At 36.2% G+C, this 19,232-nt stretch overlaps 1 protein-coding gene across 1 annotated transcript in view; it reads left to right on the plus strand.

The window, feature by feature from the left end:
* The window catches only part of LOC113542066 (MAM domain-containing glycosylphosphatidylinositol anchor protein 1), a 192,474-nt gene extending 176,634 nt beyond the window's left edge, over positions 1–15,840 (plus strand). The window contains exons 17-18 of the mRNA XM_026939340.3: positions 421–526; positions 10,930–15,840. Of these exons, the coding sequence (XP_026795141.1) occupies positions 421–526; positions 10,930–11,027 (204 nt within the window). The 3' untranslated portion in view covers positions 11,028–15,840. The remainder of the gene's footprint in view (positions 1–420; positions 527–10,929) is intronic.
* Positions 15,841–19,232: the final 3,392 nt, after the last annotated feature.

Genomic DNA, 19,232 nt, shown 5'->3' on the forward strand with positions numbered 1-19,232 from the left:
TTACAAGGATATTACAGCGGATTTTATTTTATTATTTTCAAAATGTTAATACTTGTTGGATTTAGGATCGACTTCATGCTGAAAATGGCATACAAAGCCATTTTAATAAAAAACACAGTATTTTCATGATTAAATGATAAATAAATGACATTTCAACACACTTCTGTTAACATCCTTCTCTGAAGAGTGTGTTCACTGTGAATAAACATTTTTTCATGCTTATTTAATTAGACAAAGCTTCATTTACATAAAGAAATGCAATTTCTTTGGGAAAAATGTCACTAAAAAAATACCAGTAGTGTCTTGCCTTAATATTTACAAAGACCATTTGTATTTAATATTTTGATTTTTGTCTTTCTGGTGAGGCCTTAATGATCGAACCGTGCTCTCTGTAACATTCACTTTGTTTGTCATTCCCAGGTGGTGTTTGAGGGCATCCGTGGTGATGGGTTTGAGGGTGACATTGCTATTGATGATGTCTCCGTCACCAAAGGGAAGTGCAAGCAGGAGAAGCTCCCCGAAACAGGTTGGTACAGCAGGCACTGAGATGCTAAAGCATTGCATGTCATTAGGGAAATCTACATCTACATTTCCATCATGGTTTGCAAAAGACCTGAAAATTCAGCGACAGAACTGTGAAATCTCTTTAATAACAAAATCTGGAGTTTTCTGAATGCTTTGTAATAACACACTTTTGTAATCTGTTTATGTGGAATATCCACCATACAAGTCCCTGTGTAAGTTCTTACTATAGAAGTGATAACGTTTGACTTATAAAACTTACAACGATAAACACTGTGGCTGGAATTACTGTCCGAGAAAATTAATCAATGCCTTCTGATCAATGAAGAACAGCATGATGGTATAAATATGCATACAGCATGGGCAAGTAGGAACATTGCAGCTGTTCTATGAAGAAAATAACAAAGAATCATATTATAAAATATTATAAGGTTTATATTTATCCCCCTTATATTTACGTTTATGGTATTTGACAAATTTCTTACATTTTAAAAAAATCTATGTTATATTCTTAACAAAAGCAGTAAAATTGACAATATAGCACAGACATAAATAATTTGTTGAGTAAAAAATATATTTAACATGGACACTTGAATGAATTTTCCAACAGGCCTTCTTCTATACTTTTTCCAGAAGTATTTTCATTTTTGCTAGCCCTCAACTGGAAAGGATTAAATGAGGATTGTAACAAAGCTTCCAGAGGATTTTGGCTTTAGGGATGTAAATAAATAAAAGGAGAGTTGGTATTTAATAGGAGATTTAAGTACAACAAATCGAATTACTGAAACTTCTACTACTTGTCCTACTTGGTTGCTACTGGTTCCTCAGTTGAACATCACACGGCTTGGTACTGATGAGAGAGAAAGATAGGTGGGCTAAAGAGAACAAAACATCTTTATAGGGATTTCTTTTTCTGGAAATCATCTGGGCCCATGCCAGCCAATCCAGTGGAAGCTAGAGCTCATGCCTGGCAGTGTTGGTGTCTCTGTCCCGTTCCTCTCTCCAGCTAGGCCCGTGTGGCACAGCGGAGAACGAGCACTCCTCCTGAGTAAATACGGGCACGGTGACAGGAAAAATCCCACGCCAAAATGCTGAAAGAAAGCAGGCGACAGTCCAGAGTGCCATTGTCTCCTATTATCCTCGTAGGCAACTGAGATGAAGATGATGTAAATGTGTATTAATGTCAGAAAGTAAAAGGGATTGCATTTATCCAGTGGGCCTCCAGTAGACTCACTACAGATAGACACTGATACTGTGCCCTGGAGTCTAAAGTCACTATTAAGAATTATTTAATTTTATTTATTAATTAAAATATATATATATATATAGTCAATTCATTAAAATTTGTATAGCACTTAATTTGTATAGATTTATGTTTAGATCTCTAATGAGCAAGCCAGAGGCATCAGTGGCAAGGAAAAACTCCCTGAGATGACATGAGGAAGAAACCATGACAGGAACCAGCCTCAAAAGGGAACCTCTTCTGGGTGACACCAGATAGTTGGATTATAAATAACTACACTTTTACAGCTGTATAATATAAAGTCAGAGAGTAGTAAATATGTTGAAAGGTTGTTCAGCATGAGTATCAGAGTCTTTATGATTACTGCAGTTCTAACCCTATGTTCACACAAGCAAGTTTTCTGCATTTGTACGCAACTCAAAGCCACAAATTCAGCCACGTCAGTAAGCAACAACACGACAGCATGACAAGCAACATTAGGTATGACATGGTAAAGCAAACAAATGCAAACGAATTGTTCCTCAGGCCAATCCTAAAGTGCTTGTAGTCTGACGTGTCTTCAGTTGCTTTACTTCCTACGTGCAGTTAGTTCCCATTTACCGTTTGAAACGTAAGAAAAATTTATAACCCTTTATAACCCTTTATAATAAGGCATTACAAAGAGGAATAAAGCTTGGAAGGAAGTAGCAGAGATCATTGCTGCCTCTGGTGAGTGTGTGCAACTAGTACAATCAAATATATGGAGTTAGATCAGAGTCCATAACGCTTAACGTTTCTTAATGATGTATTCCAAAAACAAGAAATATTTTCAAATTTATACTTTGTGTTCAGTCAGATCTCTTTCAGATTATACACATGATGCTTTCTGTGATGGACTTTACAATTCACACTGTGTGAAGAAAATTTGTAAGCTTCCAAAAAAAAAAAAAAAAAAATATATATATATATATATATATATATATATATATATATATATATATATATATATATATATATATATATATATATATATATAAATACACAGCAATTTATCAGCATTATGGATGCAACATATATATATATATATATATATATAATTACACAGCAATTTATCAGCATTATGAATGCAACATATATATATATATATATATATATATATATATATATATATATATATATATATATATATAAATACACAGCAATTTATCAGCATTATGAATGCAACATATATATATATATATATATATATATATATATAAATACACAGCAATTTATCAGCATTATGGATGCAACATATATATATATATATATATATGTTGCATCCATAATGCTGATATATTGCTCTGTATTTGAAACAAGCCCATCAGTACTTTTTTTTAAGATTTGTCTGCATTGTCCTCCAGAGGTTAGATGAAAACATATGCAAATTGACTCACTGACCCTAAGCTTGTCTCTTCCGGAAGACATTTTGTTAGCCAATGTGAGTGCATCCATAAAGCTTAGATTGCCCCAAATCAAACTTGAATACATTTTAAACAAAATTTGTATAAATGATATATTGGGCTGTAGTTAATGCATTTTGTCTACTACTGTTTATCAGTGTAACTGAAAAAAAATGCAGTACATGGCCCATAAGAGGCGAACCTCAAGTGACATGAGGGACTTGGGGCATGCTAGTGTGAACACAGGGTTAGTCACAAGACCAGATGAGATTATGCACAGAAGAAAGGATGGGGATTTGGGCATAAGCTGTTTTTGGGAAGTGTAAATTTTGGGGTATTCTTGTGAGACCATCTGCAGAAGCAGAAGGTGTGGAAGCTCCAAGCAAGTGTGTGTGTGTGTGTGTGTGTGTGTGTATAATGTATAGCTGTCATAGCCAAGCATCAGCTAAACATGCCACTGTAACTCTTATCAACTCAATCTAAAAGCTCTATTTTAATTGTCTGCTTTAATATCTCTAGTTTGTTTCCAGTTTGTACTTAGTTGCTATTTTAACATCTAACAGTGCGAAACAAATAACCCTGTCCTTGCTGGATTTGTTTGTGTCAGGTGTCTGACTTGCACACATGAGGGAATATACACTCATCCCCTCTCATTCTACAGCATATGATGTGAAATTTAAAATCAATATACAACTTGTATCTGTGGAGCGAAGTGTTTGTACAGTATTGATACTCATTCTGTCTATATTCATCATTGACCTTTTGCCTGCTTTCTCCTTTATGTCTTTGGATTTCTGTATGAGTCTGATGGAGGAATCTTTAACCCACTGCCTGTTAGCATTGACATGAAACTGAACTGCCATTCTAAAAATGTCACCGTGCTGCCATGCGGTTTCTAAAGGGAAAGACAGAAGCTGATTTGGTTAGATATTGCAAGAGCAGAGATAAACACGCCTCTTAATAATGTATTCTGTCCAATCTCACCTTATTATTATTATTATTATTATTATTATTATTATTATTATTATTATTATTATTAGAAATGCACTACTCTGGTTATAAAAATACAGAGAATATATATATCTAGCAGTTTGGGAAAACACATTAGGTGTCACTGTGACTAAATTTGTGACTAAATAAAAATAATAATAATAATAATAATCTGGTTTTGGACCCAGTTGGTTTAGCTCCCTATATATTGGCATCATATCACCTTGAAGAAAGCATAAGTATATGCAAACCCTTGACATATAAGCATAATTACTGTTGTGAAAATGACATGGAAATGTTTTTAATTACTTACTCACTATATAATCTTACATAGGCTTTTCAAAGATCATGTGAGGAAGATAAGGAGTCACTACGTAAGTCAGAAGCAGCTAGGCTATGAATAAAGGCAGGTATAAAGATAGATCTAGTTTTCATGATCATGTTTACATTTATATGTTATTTAGTACGTGTTAAATTGAATGCACATTAAGTTGAAAAAACACAACACCGTGTGCTATTATAGGAAAATAAATGACAATAGCCATCTGTTCTATCAAAGATCTAAATCTTTGTACTTAAGAACTTAATGGCTGCTCATCGAATCTAATTTAATCAACATTTAATCAACATTTTATTAAAGGAGAAACGAGATAAATCGACGGATAATAGCCCGAGAGTTAGTGCTAGTAGCAACTCGGAGATAAATATATGCTGTGTATTATGTTTATAATACACAGTTAATTTTAGTGATAAAAATTTAGATTTTTAGATCTTTCCAATAAAATATAAAAATGAAAAAAAAAAAAATATAAAAATATATTATTTTTTATGTATTTGTCATTTAGAGAGTTTAACAAAAAACTTTTTTTGCGTCCTTATTTGCTAAAACAAATGATTTTTTTTGTTCAACACATGAATGATTATTTGATTAATGCCATGAAATTTAATTCAGTAATCAACAATGACTTCGTGACAGTTTTTGTGCTTTGTAAGCACCGGCGTGAAAATACTCTTCAGATTTCATTTAAAGCACGTTCATATTTCAAGCCAGACAATTCAGCATTCTTATTATTAGAAAGATGTTGTACAATACAATATAAACACGTACATGCAATCCGGACAGGAAGCTGGGGAGCAATAAACATTTGGATTGTTTGCCAAATGCATTTTTTACCATATGAGTTCTTTTTCACTGGCTGTAGTAAAGTCTGGGACCGCAGACCAATCAGAGATGGAAATCGACGCCAAGCTTATTAGATGTTTGCAGTATGCCTTTCCTTTTTGTTAAGTATTTTTTTTGAAAACCACAAAAAAAGTCGTGCTGGAAGAGAGTGAGATCTCCACGCAAGTCTCCACTCAGTTATTAAAGTCGAAAACTGAGGACAGACCGCACCTAAACAGATAAAATAATATCTGTTTTAGTCGCTGTGTGTTCCTGTTCTGTTTGAGTTGAAACATCACTGTTTTATTTTTGTTTTGTTGGGTTTTGTTTTGTTTGGTTTTATTCTGCTATACTTTAATAAATTTTTGTTTATTTTATTTGTTTGTTATAAAAATGGCGCGATCTGCAAAGGGTTTTTCTACCGAGAAACGTTACGTGCTTACGTTTCATTACTTAAATGAAAAGTTTTTTCCAAATATGTTTTACTCTTTGTTCTACTCTTTGCATTCTGAGGCCCACAAGCTCCTCAAGCTGCAGAACAAAAAGAGTACTTTAAACTGAACCTTTCCTCGTTCACACCCTCAAGGGTAGACTTTTTATACCTTTAGTATATATCATCTACATCACGGAGATATTTACATATTGGTGAAAGATACATATTAAAGATATAAAATCTTAGCTTAGCAACAAGGAAAGGTCCAGTTTAGTACCTCTTATTTTCTCTCTTTTCTCTTTTCTCTGTATATATCTAAAAGAGTGTGCTGGGGGGACCACAAGTTCCTGCTTTATCTTCCTCGATTAACTGTATCCCTGACTCCTATTCTATTCTATTCTATTCTATTCTGCTATATTCTTTTATATTCTGTTCTAATCTATTATAATTTATATCATTCAATTCCATTCTTCTCTATTTTCTTCCATCACATTCTATTCTATTCTATTCTATTCTATTCTATTCTATTCTATTCTATTCTGTTATGTTATGTTATGTTATGTTATGTTCTACTATGTTCCATTCTGTTATGTATCTACTTTTCTACCGTTCCCAATCTTAAGATCCTAGTTTCAGCAGAAACTTTAATGTTTTTATTTGCTTTTATATATTCTAATATGTTCTAATATGGTCCATTCTATTCTGTTCTATTCTATTCCACTCTTCTATTCTGCTATATTCTTTTATATTCTGTATTGTTTTAGTCTGTTCTATTCTATACCATTCTGTTCCATTCTTCTCTATTTTGTTCCAGCACATTCTATTCTATTCTATTCTATTCAGCTCCTCCTAAGTCTTTCTATTTTTATTTCTTGTGTTTTGCTGTGTCACTTCTCTCTAGTCCTCTCTCTGCCAGTGGCTTGTGTCTTTTTTCTTTTCTCTCTCAGATGAAAAATAATGGGTAGTGGCAGGAGCATTGACACTGTGTGTGCGTGTGTGCGTGTGTGCGTGTGTGCATGTGTGCGTGTGTGCGTGTGTGTGTGTGTGTGTGTGTGTGTGGGTAGGTGGGTGGGTGTGGTGCTTCTGCTTTGAACCCCATCCTGAATCTAGTGCAGTGTTTACTTAGGCTCATGTTGTTCCAAAGTGCAATATGTCTGTCGTTGTTCCTTTTGCTTTTGCCTTTTTTGTGTTTGAGGAATACTTTACACCTACATGTGACAGAAGAGAGGAGAAGGATTTGATCTTCTAAGGCTTGTATATTTCAAACAGTAGATATTTCCTTTCTCATATGAGGCACCATATTGCTCTTTGTTTAACTCCCATTGTGGATCAGAGCTGTGAGACTTCTTTACATTTTACAGTTTAATTTTATTTTGTGAAAATATTTATATGTGAATGCATTTGAATAGTAATGAGCGTATAATTCTGCACTGCCACAGAGACAATGAACATCAGCAGTAGAGCTACTCTATGCTTTCATATCACCTGCTCTAGTCATTAAGCAAAGAAAACTAACATCCTAATTTCATCAGAAACTTTAATGTTTTTATTTGCTTTTATTTACCCGCAATATATCTATATTGCTAGTATTTGCCTAGATTTATTTTTATTTTTACATTTTTTAATATAAGCCTCCCAAACACAGTTAGACTGTTAGACAGTTGGGAATCCCAAAAGGCCAAAGGGTTTTCTATTCACTATATTTGTTCACTATGTAGTGTATGTCATAATTATATGTCACCTCATATTTATGCCCCAGTGAAACAGGAAGTCATCTTAAAAAGGTAAAATATATATGGCAACATGTTTCAGTTACTAACTACAATATCTATCTATCTATCTATCTATCTATCTATCTATCTATCTATAGATCTATCTATTTGGATATATTTACATTGAAGATTTCAGTCATAGTTTCAGTGTTATATTAAGATAAATAAAATTTTGTTTATCATTTTTTTTAGCCCATCTTTACTTCCCCAGTGTGCCAGTAACTCTGGAGCTGACCGAAATTGAATGAAATGTAGAAAACGCTTTAAGATTTAGCCTAGAGTGGTCCCTAATATTTACAAATGTAATTGTAATAAATAATTATATGTATTTATATTAAAGCTCACTTTTAATAGATTTATATGTGAAGGCGGCAAAAAGTCAATCTCAGTTTTTAGTCTTCAAATATGTAAATATTATGAAAATTCAAATCGAGTAAGTAAGTACGTTCATTTTGACAGCCCCGGTATTGATATGCATTTACACACAAGCACTTATAGTTAGTGAAAACACGGCATACATCCAGTAAACACACTCGAAGTGCTCTTCCATTACTGACCCACGCTACGAAACTTGCCAGCTCCTTCAAAGGCCCTTGAGAAGCGACAGACGTTTCAGTTGTACTTCATTGAAACGGAAGAATAAGGAACTTTATTAAAAATGTATTGATTTACTGCCAGCCCTAGAAAACCTTTTATATGAATAATATTGATCTCTTCAATAGAAAGCTACTCTTTATGTATTAAACCTATTTTGTTGGTGGCATGTATAATGCACTCCATGTGTGTGTTTGTGTGCATGCATGCTTGAGAGAGAGAGGGAGAAATAGTATAGAGTGCATGTGTAGCTGGAAATCCTTAATTTCTATTTCAGTATCAAAATACAGCAGTGCTTCATTTGTACATCATGGAGAGCTGTGAATTTTATGGAAAGTTGCTCATCAATATGGATGAATTTTATTGGTTTTTAATTGTCCTCCTGCTACGCGTGCTACACTTCGTTATGAAAGTGGAGCGATCTACAAAGGATTTTTCTACCGAGAAACATTACGTGCTTGGTTGAATTACTTAAATGAACAAAGTTTTTTTTTTTAAAAAAAATTCTGAGGCCCACAAGCTCCTCCTCCTCCTTCCCCTTATTGGTTTTTAATTGTCCTCATGCTGCGCGTGCTTGTCAATAAGGTCATATCCTTGCTTTTATTCCGCCTGTACAATGATGACACTGAAACGCAACTCATAATCTACTGCCTTGATTGAAGCTATTCAAAAGGCCTGAGAACATGTTCAACATTTTATGAAGCAGAATTTCTCTCTCCTTCCCTACTGTCTCCAAAATTAAGTTTCTGCTTCCCTCTTAAAAGTCAAGACGTTATACACTTAAAAGCCTTTTTCTCCTTCCTGCACCACTTAAAAATAGATTACTAAGTGAAAGCTAAGGGTTATAGTGTAGTAGAGTATGATAGAAAAGTTTTAGTCTAATATCATTGTAATTTATTAAAAATAAAACCACATAAATATTCTTCTAGAGTAGGAAGGTTAAAGGAGTTGAATGTGAATGTCAATTGGACAGTGGGTGATAGAAGAATTCTACTTCAACTTTTTTTTAAACCAAAACAAATGTATGCTTATTGTGAACATTAGTAGCATTTAATAATATAATGATAATAATAAGAAGATAAGATAAACCTTTATTAATCCCTCATGGGGACATGAAGGTGCAACGGCGGCATGATATTACGAATAGGAATAAGAATAGTGAGGTAGAAAATAAATAAATATTAATGATATACAATGGTAATGTCAAAATGATAAGTATACAAAATAAACAGCATGACATGTACATAGATGATATAAATGTGTGATACAAAATTAAAAGTAGCAGCATGATAAGAGAATGTGCGAAAAACAATAATAGAGGATGCCGTATCGAAAGATCTGTGTGGACAAAATATAAATGTGTGACAGAAATGTGGCATTTACAGAAAGACCGTTCTATCAGCATAATTTAATGCATTGAATGGGATAATGATAATAAAGTGAAGAAATTACAAAACCAAGGAACTGTCCCTTGGATTTATTGTAGGTGCTGAATCCTTCTTCTGCCTTTTTCATAACTTTTGACAACATTCATCACCAAAATATGGTTTCTCATGGCAAATAACATTTGAACATTTAACCTCACAGGAAGGAATACAGTATGCTACTTACTCACTCATGGAAGGGCTCTTTTTTTATACCAATGATGCGGTATAATTATATATGACAGATTATTCATTAATTACTTGAGTCCACAGTGTCTGAATCTGAACCAGCAAAACCTTGTTAAATGTCCCCTGCAGTGAAATCAACCGATTTTGAGACTTCTGCTGATGAAACAAGCATTAAAAAAACACAAAGCAAATCAATAGTCTCTAGTAAGCATTCCTTGTAAAGCTTAGACAGAAAGCTTCTTTTTAGCTTGGAACAAAAGTGTCAAATCCTCATAACAGCACAATCAATTCAATTCAATTTCATTTTATAGCATTTTTAACAAAAGACTTTGTCATGAAGCAACTCCACAAAAAGCAAGATGTAGATTTAAATCCATAATGAACAAGCCCGAGGTGACAAAGGCAAAGAAAAACTCCCTGAGACGCCATGAGGAAGACACCTCAACACCGGATAGGGGTATTATGAGTCTTTATTCTTCTACAGTTTTATACTATAAAGTCAAACAGTACTGATTGTGTTGAACGAAGGTTCAGTAGGAGCATATTGGGCTGTTATGTGAATATATGAAAGTTCCTTGTATTCACAGTCAGGTTATGCAGCTGCTTAAGTCTATTTTTCATCTGCTATGCTTAATTTTATCCTTTAAAAAAATTTGCTCCTAAAGATAAGCAGTGTCTCTGATTAAGACGTTGCCTTCTCTGATGTCTGAAACTCTGCCACTGTGAACAATGTTTAAGTCTGTAGTTACGTCTGGGGTCTGAATAACCCTGCGAATAGGAGTTCTGGGATGAGCACAAGTGTGACTCAATGTTTAAGGCTTTGGGCTGATGATCAGAAGGTTAAATCTTAGCACCATCAAGCTGAGCAAGACCCTTAACCCTTAACTTCTCAACTGTAGATCGATTTGGATAAAAGAAGCAGGCAAAAAGAGCAAAGTGTAAATGTACATTTCACTTTTATCACTGTGTTGCAGTCGTGTTGCACTGAAATGCAACTGATAGGACAGACTTTATGATTACAGCAGTAGTTCTTAGGTATAGGTCTACAGTATCCAGGTGTGATTATCCACTGCAACAAGGGTGAGCTTGGCATAAACTTTTTGAGAAGTGCACATAGTTTTCAGTTAGCCAGAACATCTCCAAAGACTATACTCACATCCATTTTGTTCTCGTCCCCAGACGTGCTTCCAGGAACAGCCCGAAGCCTTCAGCCTGTTACACTGACCGAGCTGCTTGTTAGCTCCATGTGCCTCTACGTCCTGCTATTCTCCAGATGATGGACGATACACCTGTTCATACCCTCGCACCCGCCGCCCCCCTGTGGCATCAACCAACACTGCCCAGATATGTTCCTTCCCTTCTCCCTCCTCTCCTGTCTCTTTTTTTTTTTCCTCATTCATACTTTCCTTGCTTTTCCTGGTCATGTTTCTCCATTCTCGGCTTGACCACCCTTCATTTGCACTTGCCATTGTCTCCCTAGACTAGCTCTTTGTTTCTGTCTCTGAGTTTAACTCTGTATTATCAATGGCTTGCCATCATACCTCAAACCTTTTTGCTATGACTAGTTGAATCCACATTCATAATATTCTTAATATTTGTATCACATCAGTATGTATGTTTATTATTTCTCCCCCACTACCCTACCTCTGCACCCTCTCTGTGTTGCTGACACACCAAAGTGTCAATTATGCTACCAAAGATGATGGCGGTTCTTCAGATGAAACGAAGGTTGGGGCAAACACGCCCTTTCAAGCGACGTATCTCTCACCCTTTTGACTGTCCTGCACGGAAATACGAATTCTTGTGACGGATTAGCAGATGGTAGGGTGGAGAGTGTGAAAATGAGGATGGCCAAATGAAATGAGACTAAATCTCATGCTGTCTATTTGGATGAGCTGAATAGAAGAGAACCTGTACAGTTACATGTATATGATATATTACCTAAGTATCAACACATGGACAATGACTACAACTTCTGAGACTAATCGTGACTCAGACTAAGTTAAACTAAAGAAGCACAAATTTATATGCTTTTTTTTTTTTTTTTTTATCACTTTGGTTTCCCCATGTGGTATTTTGTCCATCTACAAATTTGCTGTATGCCTTGTCCCTTATTATAAATGATGTTTCCTGCCTTGCTGCTGAACAGAATGGTGGCTAAACTTTACATCAAAGGGTAGTCCTATATCGGACATGTCTACCCTTGTCTCACCATCCTCCGAGACAGTGGCAACCCGTATTATCTATACGTTAAACCGCATGTTGAACATTGGCTCTGTGCCAATCAGCACTCTCCAGTGATGGACTAATGGACATCAGAATTGACTGATTTCCCCAAGTGCAGGAGCGTGAGATCCATAAGGACTCCAAAGACGGACTTCCCAGAAGGTCTGCATGCTCCACATTTCTGACCTGGTGATCCTATAGCGAAAAAGCCAAGTTGCTGAAGAGGATTTGTATAGTGAAGGTACATCCAAGCATTTCAACAGCTGCTGAAAGTGAGTGCCATGTTCTGACTTCACACTTTCTGAAAGCGTGGGCGTTCGAAAGAGGAACTGGACCATGCTGCCAACAAGCAAGGAGACATCTAGTTTTGGCACAAAGCAAAACCACCTTTCAACGAACTACTCATCAATAAATAACGAACGCCAACATTTCATATTAAGCAATACAGCATAATAATTATTCTGCAAAGCTGAGCACATGTTTAGTGAAATGTGCCATCATCATAGTTTATGCTTTGAGCAAAATGTATCATATGCTTATCCCGACAACTCGTACATTTCAGAGTGTCAACTTTTACTGTGAACCATTTCTTCCGATTTGTTGAGACTAAGGTACCAGGGAGTGCATCAGGGTTCTCTATTAGGTCCTCTGCGAATGGCAATTACTCACAATTTATTCATCAAATGACCATGAATGCCGATTTTGTGGACTTTTATTAAGGAGCACAAACACACACACACACACACACACACACACACACACACACACATATATATATATATATATATATATATATATATATATATCATACAGATGGTGGTAAAAAGATAAAACATAAACCATGTGTGCCTCTGTTGGAGTATACACATTATGGGCGATCTGGTCATCATAACATTAGATGCTATGAAACAATCATATATAAATTTGTTTTGACCCAGTATTATTCATGTTCAAACGCTCTGCCATCCTAGTTCAATATGCAATGTCTAATCACTGAGCTTTTAGTGTGAGGTTAGATTTCTGAAATCATGTTGTGGTTTTCCTCATTCTTGAGCCCTGCTTGTAAAATTTGCTCACACTCATATTTAATCAGTGCATATTTATCTTAGGACACTATATCGCTTATATCTGCTACATTCCGGTAAAGGTGTTGACTTGCATCTCAGGTCTTCTTTTTTTTTTTTTTTTTTTTTTTTTTTAAAAGTACGTAGCAAGTGCAGCAAGAGCCTTTTAGATTTCTCTTTTCCTTCTGGCCCAGTCAACTGTACGTTACATAGTTTTTAGGCCTGTGTGTTACCATTCATGCTAACTCATGCACTTGAGTTGATTAGCCATTTATCATAATAAATGAAATGCTTCCAGAACAGAACAATTGGAATTGAAAAACGAAATGAGGGAAAGGGAATATTACTTTATTACTCTCTAAAATAAAAAAAAAAGCTGGGGTAAAAATGAGCAAATTTGGGTCGATTTGGAAGCCCAGTCCTGGGTCCAATATGGACAAACAAGCATGGGTTGCTTAAACCCAGTGAGGTTGGGTTAGTATGTTCAGCCAGCATACTGGATTGATTTTGTTTAGTAAAAATGACTACATTACAGTGCTAGCCAATAATCTGAGATAATGTTACAAAGAAAATGTAGCTAGAAGTAATGTTAACAGTTATGTAGCAGCCCAAATTTAACTGTTAATATAATTATGTAAGAATTTAAGAATCTATCTTTAACTTTATGAAGTCTGAAAGCCAATTTCTGACATATTTTCCCCTGAAAGAAAGTTAGCTAGCATACTTTTGTCAGCATTGGCTAAAAAAAGTTCTTGCCAACATAATGTCTAGTTAATACAGAAATCTAACCTCAAAAGTTTCTACTAAATGATAAGGTATCTGTGAACAAAAACGTACATTAAAACAAAAACAGAAACTACATTTCTTGTCTTATACCTCAGATTTTTTTTCCTGCCGCATTGGTACAGTGGAAAATTTTGGAAAAATGAATCTTGATGTAACATGCCTGTTCCCTTTCAGGTCCGCATCCCTGACCCAGCGTGCTCTGGGTCATTATCAACCCAGTTTGGGTCAATTTGAGATTTTACTGCTTATTAATTTACTATATTTTTCTCAACGTTGCCTATCGATGCTCATTTTACCTGCATTCCAAATATCAATTGCTTCATGTAAAGTCTATACCAAGCATCATCTAGACATTTCATGTACCTCAGTAGATGTTAGGCTAGCACAGAGAGTTCAGATTACACATATAATGTGTATTAAGGTGAAGGGATACAATAATGAATCCTTTTCATCCCTAGATCTTATTTACATCAACATTCAGCTCGTATTTGTTTATTAATATCAGTATCATCATGCTGTAACTGAAGGACTATGTGCATGTGCGGTGATTGCATGTCACGTCATGTCACGTCACTCACGTCCCTGGCACTTGGCACAGTGTGTGCATGTGTGAGAAAGAAATACAGAGACAGATTAACTGTAAGGCTGGTGAGTTAAAATAATAGGAATGGAAATTATCATTACGCACAATTGTAAAGATTTGGATAAGTGGGTTGGAGAGAGTATATCTTGTCCTTGGTTCTTTGCTAATGGCACTTTTCTCTCTCTTTTCCTCCATTTCTGTTTTGCACTGTGTTTCTTCCCCTCCCATTGAAACGTGTCTCGTTGTTACGGAAGGTCGATTTCATTGCTTTGAGGTAAATGAGTAAATGGGGCTCGGATAAACGCACTCTCATTTGCCCTAAATGGCCATTAGATGAACTATAGAGAATGAGTTTGGGTTTGAAAATGAACAAAAATGTATGCGCACAACCTGAAAATGACCTTAAATCCCCCCCAAAGAGATCAGAAAATCAGCACTGACAAACTTCCTTCAAATGACTCGGTGGCGTTACGTCTCGTAGTCCCAAGCTGAGATCGATTTCCTGTTATAAACACAGATCCATTTGATCCACACACTAATTGCAGTGTTAAATTATTTAGGTTATTTTACAGATATGCAGCGTTGCAGTCTGCAACCTGCGTCTTGGCATTGTGACTGTTGTGAGCATCGATGTCATGTGCAGATTTAATGTTCTACATGTTTAAAAGGCATCAACGTATCCTATTTTGTGAACATACTTTCAGATGAACAATCAGTTGGTGCTTCTTTGAAATGATAATGACAAACCTATGGTTAATACACTCACCATCCACTTTATTAGAAACACCTGTGCACATGTACAATCAGCCGAGTATGTGACAGCAGTGCGGTGCATAAAATCACGCAGATACAGTTAGCTTCAGTTAATATTCACGTCAAACATTGCCTGGTCTTTTTCCATTCTTGTGCCCACTGTAGCCTCAGTTTCCTGTTCTTAGATTGCAGGAGTGGAACCTGATTTGTTCTTCTGCTGGTGTAGCTTATCTGCCGCAACGCATGACATGTTGTGCGTTCTGAGATGCTTTTCTGCTCATCACGGTTGTAAAGAGTGTTTGAGGTGAAAATTAATTTAAGATCATGACTTGTACAGGTATGAATTGAAGCATTGCGCTGCTGCTACATGATAAGGATAATTGCATGAATGTCCAGTTGTTCTTGCTAAAGTCGATGGTGTGTGTATATTCCAAACACAGTGTACCACTTCAGCAGTATGCAATGTGTGTTGAATTTTCTTACATTCATCATGTCCTGGTTTAGAGCCCTGAAAGAAAAAAGCCACAGTTTGTCATCGACATCATTAATTAAGATTTGCAAATGAAACATGTTAAAACACATTTCAATTATCGTACAAATGCTGTCACAACATTCACTACCATGCATTTTTGTACCTTGAGTGCTGAAAAACACTTTCTGATCGTGACCACGTCCATTGCGTCATCCATTTAAAAAAAAAAAAATCGGTGGAACCCTGTGGTGAAACTTCACGGTTCCTCACACACATGAAGATGAAGCAATCACACCATGGTTGTACCATATGTCCTTATATTGAATTGGTCAGAGTGTGTGTAAGAGCCTGACTGAGAATGTTATTTTCATTTTGTTATTGTCCTTTTTTTTTTTTTTTTTTTTTCCTTCAGATGTACCGGTGCACAAGTGCAAGGAAAGCTTGTAGTGCTGGCCATTGTATATTCTCTGTCATGTAATGAACTATTTTAGAGGCAAATATATTTGAAATATGAACCCAAATAATATAAATAAATAATCATAAAAGAGCAAAACCTTTTTGTCTTTTTTTTTTTTTTTTTTTTTTTTTTTTTTGTAGTGGCATGCAGCAAAACAGCATCACATTCCCTTATTTAGTATGAACTCACATTCTGTAAATATAGATTTGGTACTCAGTAATACAATCAAAATCAAGTATTCAAATAAATAAATCAACAAGAAAACAAACAAAATAAATAAATAAAGCTGCAAACATGGAATCCCACGGCGTCACACTGCATATGTTAATCACTGCCTAATTCACACCCTGCTCTGACATTATTAACGCTGACTTTAGAAAGTTGAAGTAACACATGCACTAAGCGGTTAGCAAAGGAAAATCATTACTGAATATGCATATATGTTTATCAAGCAGGTCGGGAAAAGGAGTGTCTGTGATCACTAAAAAGACACTTAGTTTATACTTGATTTTTTTTTCGCAAACCCGCATCTTTTTGAATCGGCTCTGTGGATAAATCTGACATTATTTTCGCATTGTAGTGCGCTTAAGGAAAACCATCACTCTTAAACACTGATGTTCAATTGTTTGTTGTAAATAAAAAAAAATTACAAGATGGCGGAACTAGATGCAGTGCCGTTTTCCATCATCGATTGCTGGGACATGCAAGAACGTGCATGTTTCCTGTTGCTGTCAAAACAAACGAAAATGACGGAAATGATGTAACGGTCTTGGGTTGGACACCAAGTGTGCTGCTTTCTGGTTTTTTTGTGTGTATTATTATGGATGCCAAACTTTCGATTAATGAAAAGGATTAAAAATGCTATTGTGGTCAAAACATGAAAAAAAATTATTTTCAAAGTTGTCCTACTATGTCATTGTAATATACTCAAATATAAGCTGGTGATGCAGAAGCAGATGGCAGATGGTACAGCGGTGTTCTTCAAATGGCAAAGCATTGGTGCTGGGTTAATAACTACACACTGTTTTTAAAAGTGCTTTTTCAAACACTAGTTCAACATTAGTCGAAGGTTGGTCTGGCAATTTCCTCTTTAATAAAAATGACATTTTGATTTTATTCCCACCACTTGGCAGGCCTAGTAGTTATTCTTTAGTATGTCATTTTTCAGATCACATGAAGTGGCACTACATCGACCACTATAACCAAGTGGTTTGTTTAATCCTGTGCCATCAGATATTCTTGATGTAAATCCTTGAATACTTGAGTTTTACAATTTGGATAATGCTAGATTATATTGTACCACTAAGAACTGAAGAAACAAACATGCAAAACGTATAGGAGATGCTGGAAGTCATGAACAGTTCTGAGGAGGACAGATTCTTACATATAATACTGGCCCCCTGCCCCCTTTTGACATTTAAAGGCAGTGAAAGAACCATAAATAAATATTGTAAGCCATACATGTGATGACTTTTGCCATAATAATCCAAAATATTAAAAATCTACAATCTTTTGTATAGGTTCTACACATTTTTTACATAGGTTCTATTCTGGGTTAGTTTTTACCTGCGTGTTTTGAATGAATTGGGGATCTTGAAACAATGAAACAGTATATACTTTTTGTTAGGGAATGGTGAAAGCATTGTGAAAATCAAGAAGAGCTGTGACATGTAATTCCCCTGGGAAAACAAACACAGGTCAGATTAGGTTGTCCTTGGTGCAGAAATGTCACAAATGTTGATTAAGTATATGCAAGCACCTGCATGACATTTTTTGAGAAACTGGTGTGGGAGGAAGAGATGCTCCTTTTAGAGTGGCATGTCACAGTAGGGGCTGGTTGTCAAGCCCAACTGTAGGCCATGGTGAAGAAGTCCACCCACCAGCCTCTGTTTAGACAGAGGGGGCCACCCGTGACTTTCCTGGTTGGCAGATACACAGTTGATCTGAAGCTTGTACAGCTGCCATTTGGTCTAAATAATACCATAGGACACATACCGGGCATACCAAAGAACACTCTGCAGGCTCATGTTCATTGGAAGCTGTAATATCAGTTAACTGATTCACAAGGTTGAGTGATATGACCTTTGTGTGAAATCCCAGTTTGAACCACGAGGTTACCTAAAAGTTATCTGGCCACCAATGCATGCAAGACAAGTTCATCGCAAGACCATGCAACTCTGCAACTCTTTTTTTGCCAGAGTGATTGCTAGTGAAAAGGCAATTTTCAGATATATCCATTTTAGTTCCTAGCATCCTGCATAGGTTCATAAGTGGGGCCCTTAAGGGACTCCAGCTCAAGTGGGAGGCCCTACAAACCCCCTAGGTGTTTGTGATGGATGGAGGTGCCTTGTCCATTTTAGAAAGGCAGTAATAAGCCTATGAGACCCCAGAGAGATGCCAACCAGGGTGGTGCATTAGCTGGCACATGGGGACTTGATGGGGACCTTCTGTCCCTGAAGAAGGGTCAGGATCTTGGGAGACAGGCAGTGTACTGGGTCTAGTGAATGAACTGAACACCATTTTGCAGAACAGCATCTACCAGGCTTAAGTGTCATAGTTCTCAGTTGGTGATTCAGCCTAAGGGGCCAGACCCATAGACGCACTGGCTTAGGGTACCAATTCGTCTATTTGGCTACTTGAAGGGGGAGTCACCAGGGTATTCTGACCACTGAAGAGCAATAGTGGATACCAAGGTCTTGCTGGCCATCTTTGGGCTGCAAAATTATAATAGGTGATGGAATCAGTGGTGTACCAGACATGCTGTCCCCGCAGACTTTCCAACTCTGCCAAGGAGAACCACAAACAGCAATGCCTTGAGTTGGCACTGGTGAAGAGGTCTACCTGCAACTTGTGAAACCCTTCCCAGAAGCCACTCCCCTGGATGTATGTGCCTTTTTTGACAGTGCCAAAATCTTTAGAATCTGGAGCTGTTTTTAAGAACATCAATGGAAACTATTTCTACTGCTTTAGAAGAAGAGATAGCTGCACAGCTTAGTCTGTAAGTGCCTCTTGCTCAGACTCGACACTAATTAGACTTTTCTAGTTCTGCCTGATTGAGTTGTGATTGAAAACTTTAATTAGCTGATTATCTTGAGCTCTGTCATTATACTCTCAGAAATGTGTGATGAACATGAGTGTGCT

Source organism: Pangasianodon hypophthalmus, chromosome 3 (genome assembly GCF_027358585.1).
Source record: "Pangasianodon hypophthalmus isolate fPanHyp1 chromosome 3, fPanHyp1.pri, whole genome shotgun sequence".
Classification (NCBI taxonomy): Eukaryota; Metazoa; Chordata; class Actinopteri; order Siluriformes; family Pangasiidae; genus Pangasianodon; species Pangasianodon hypophthalmus.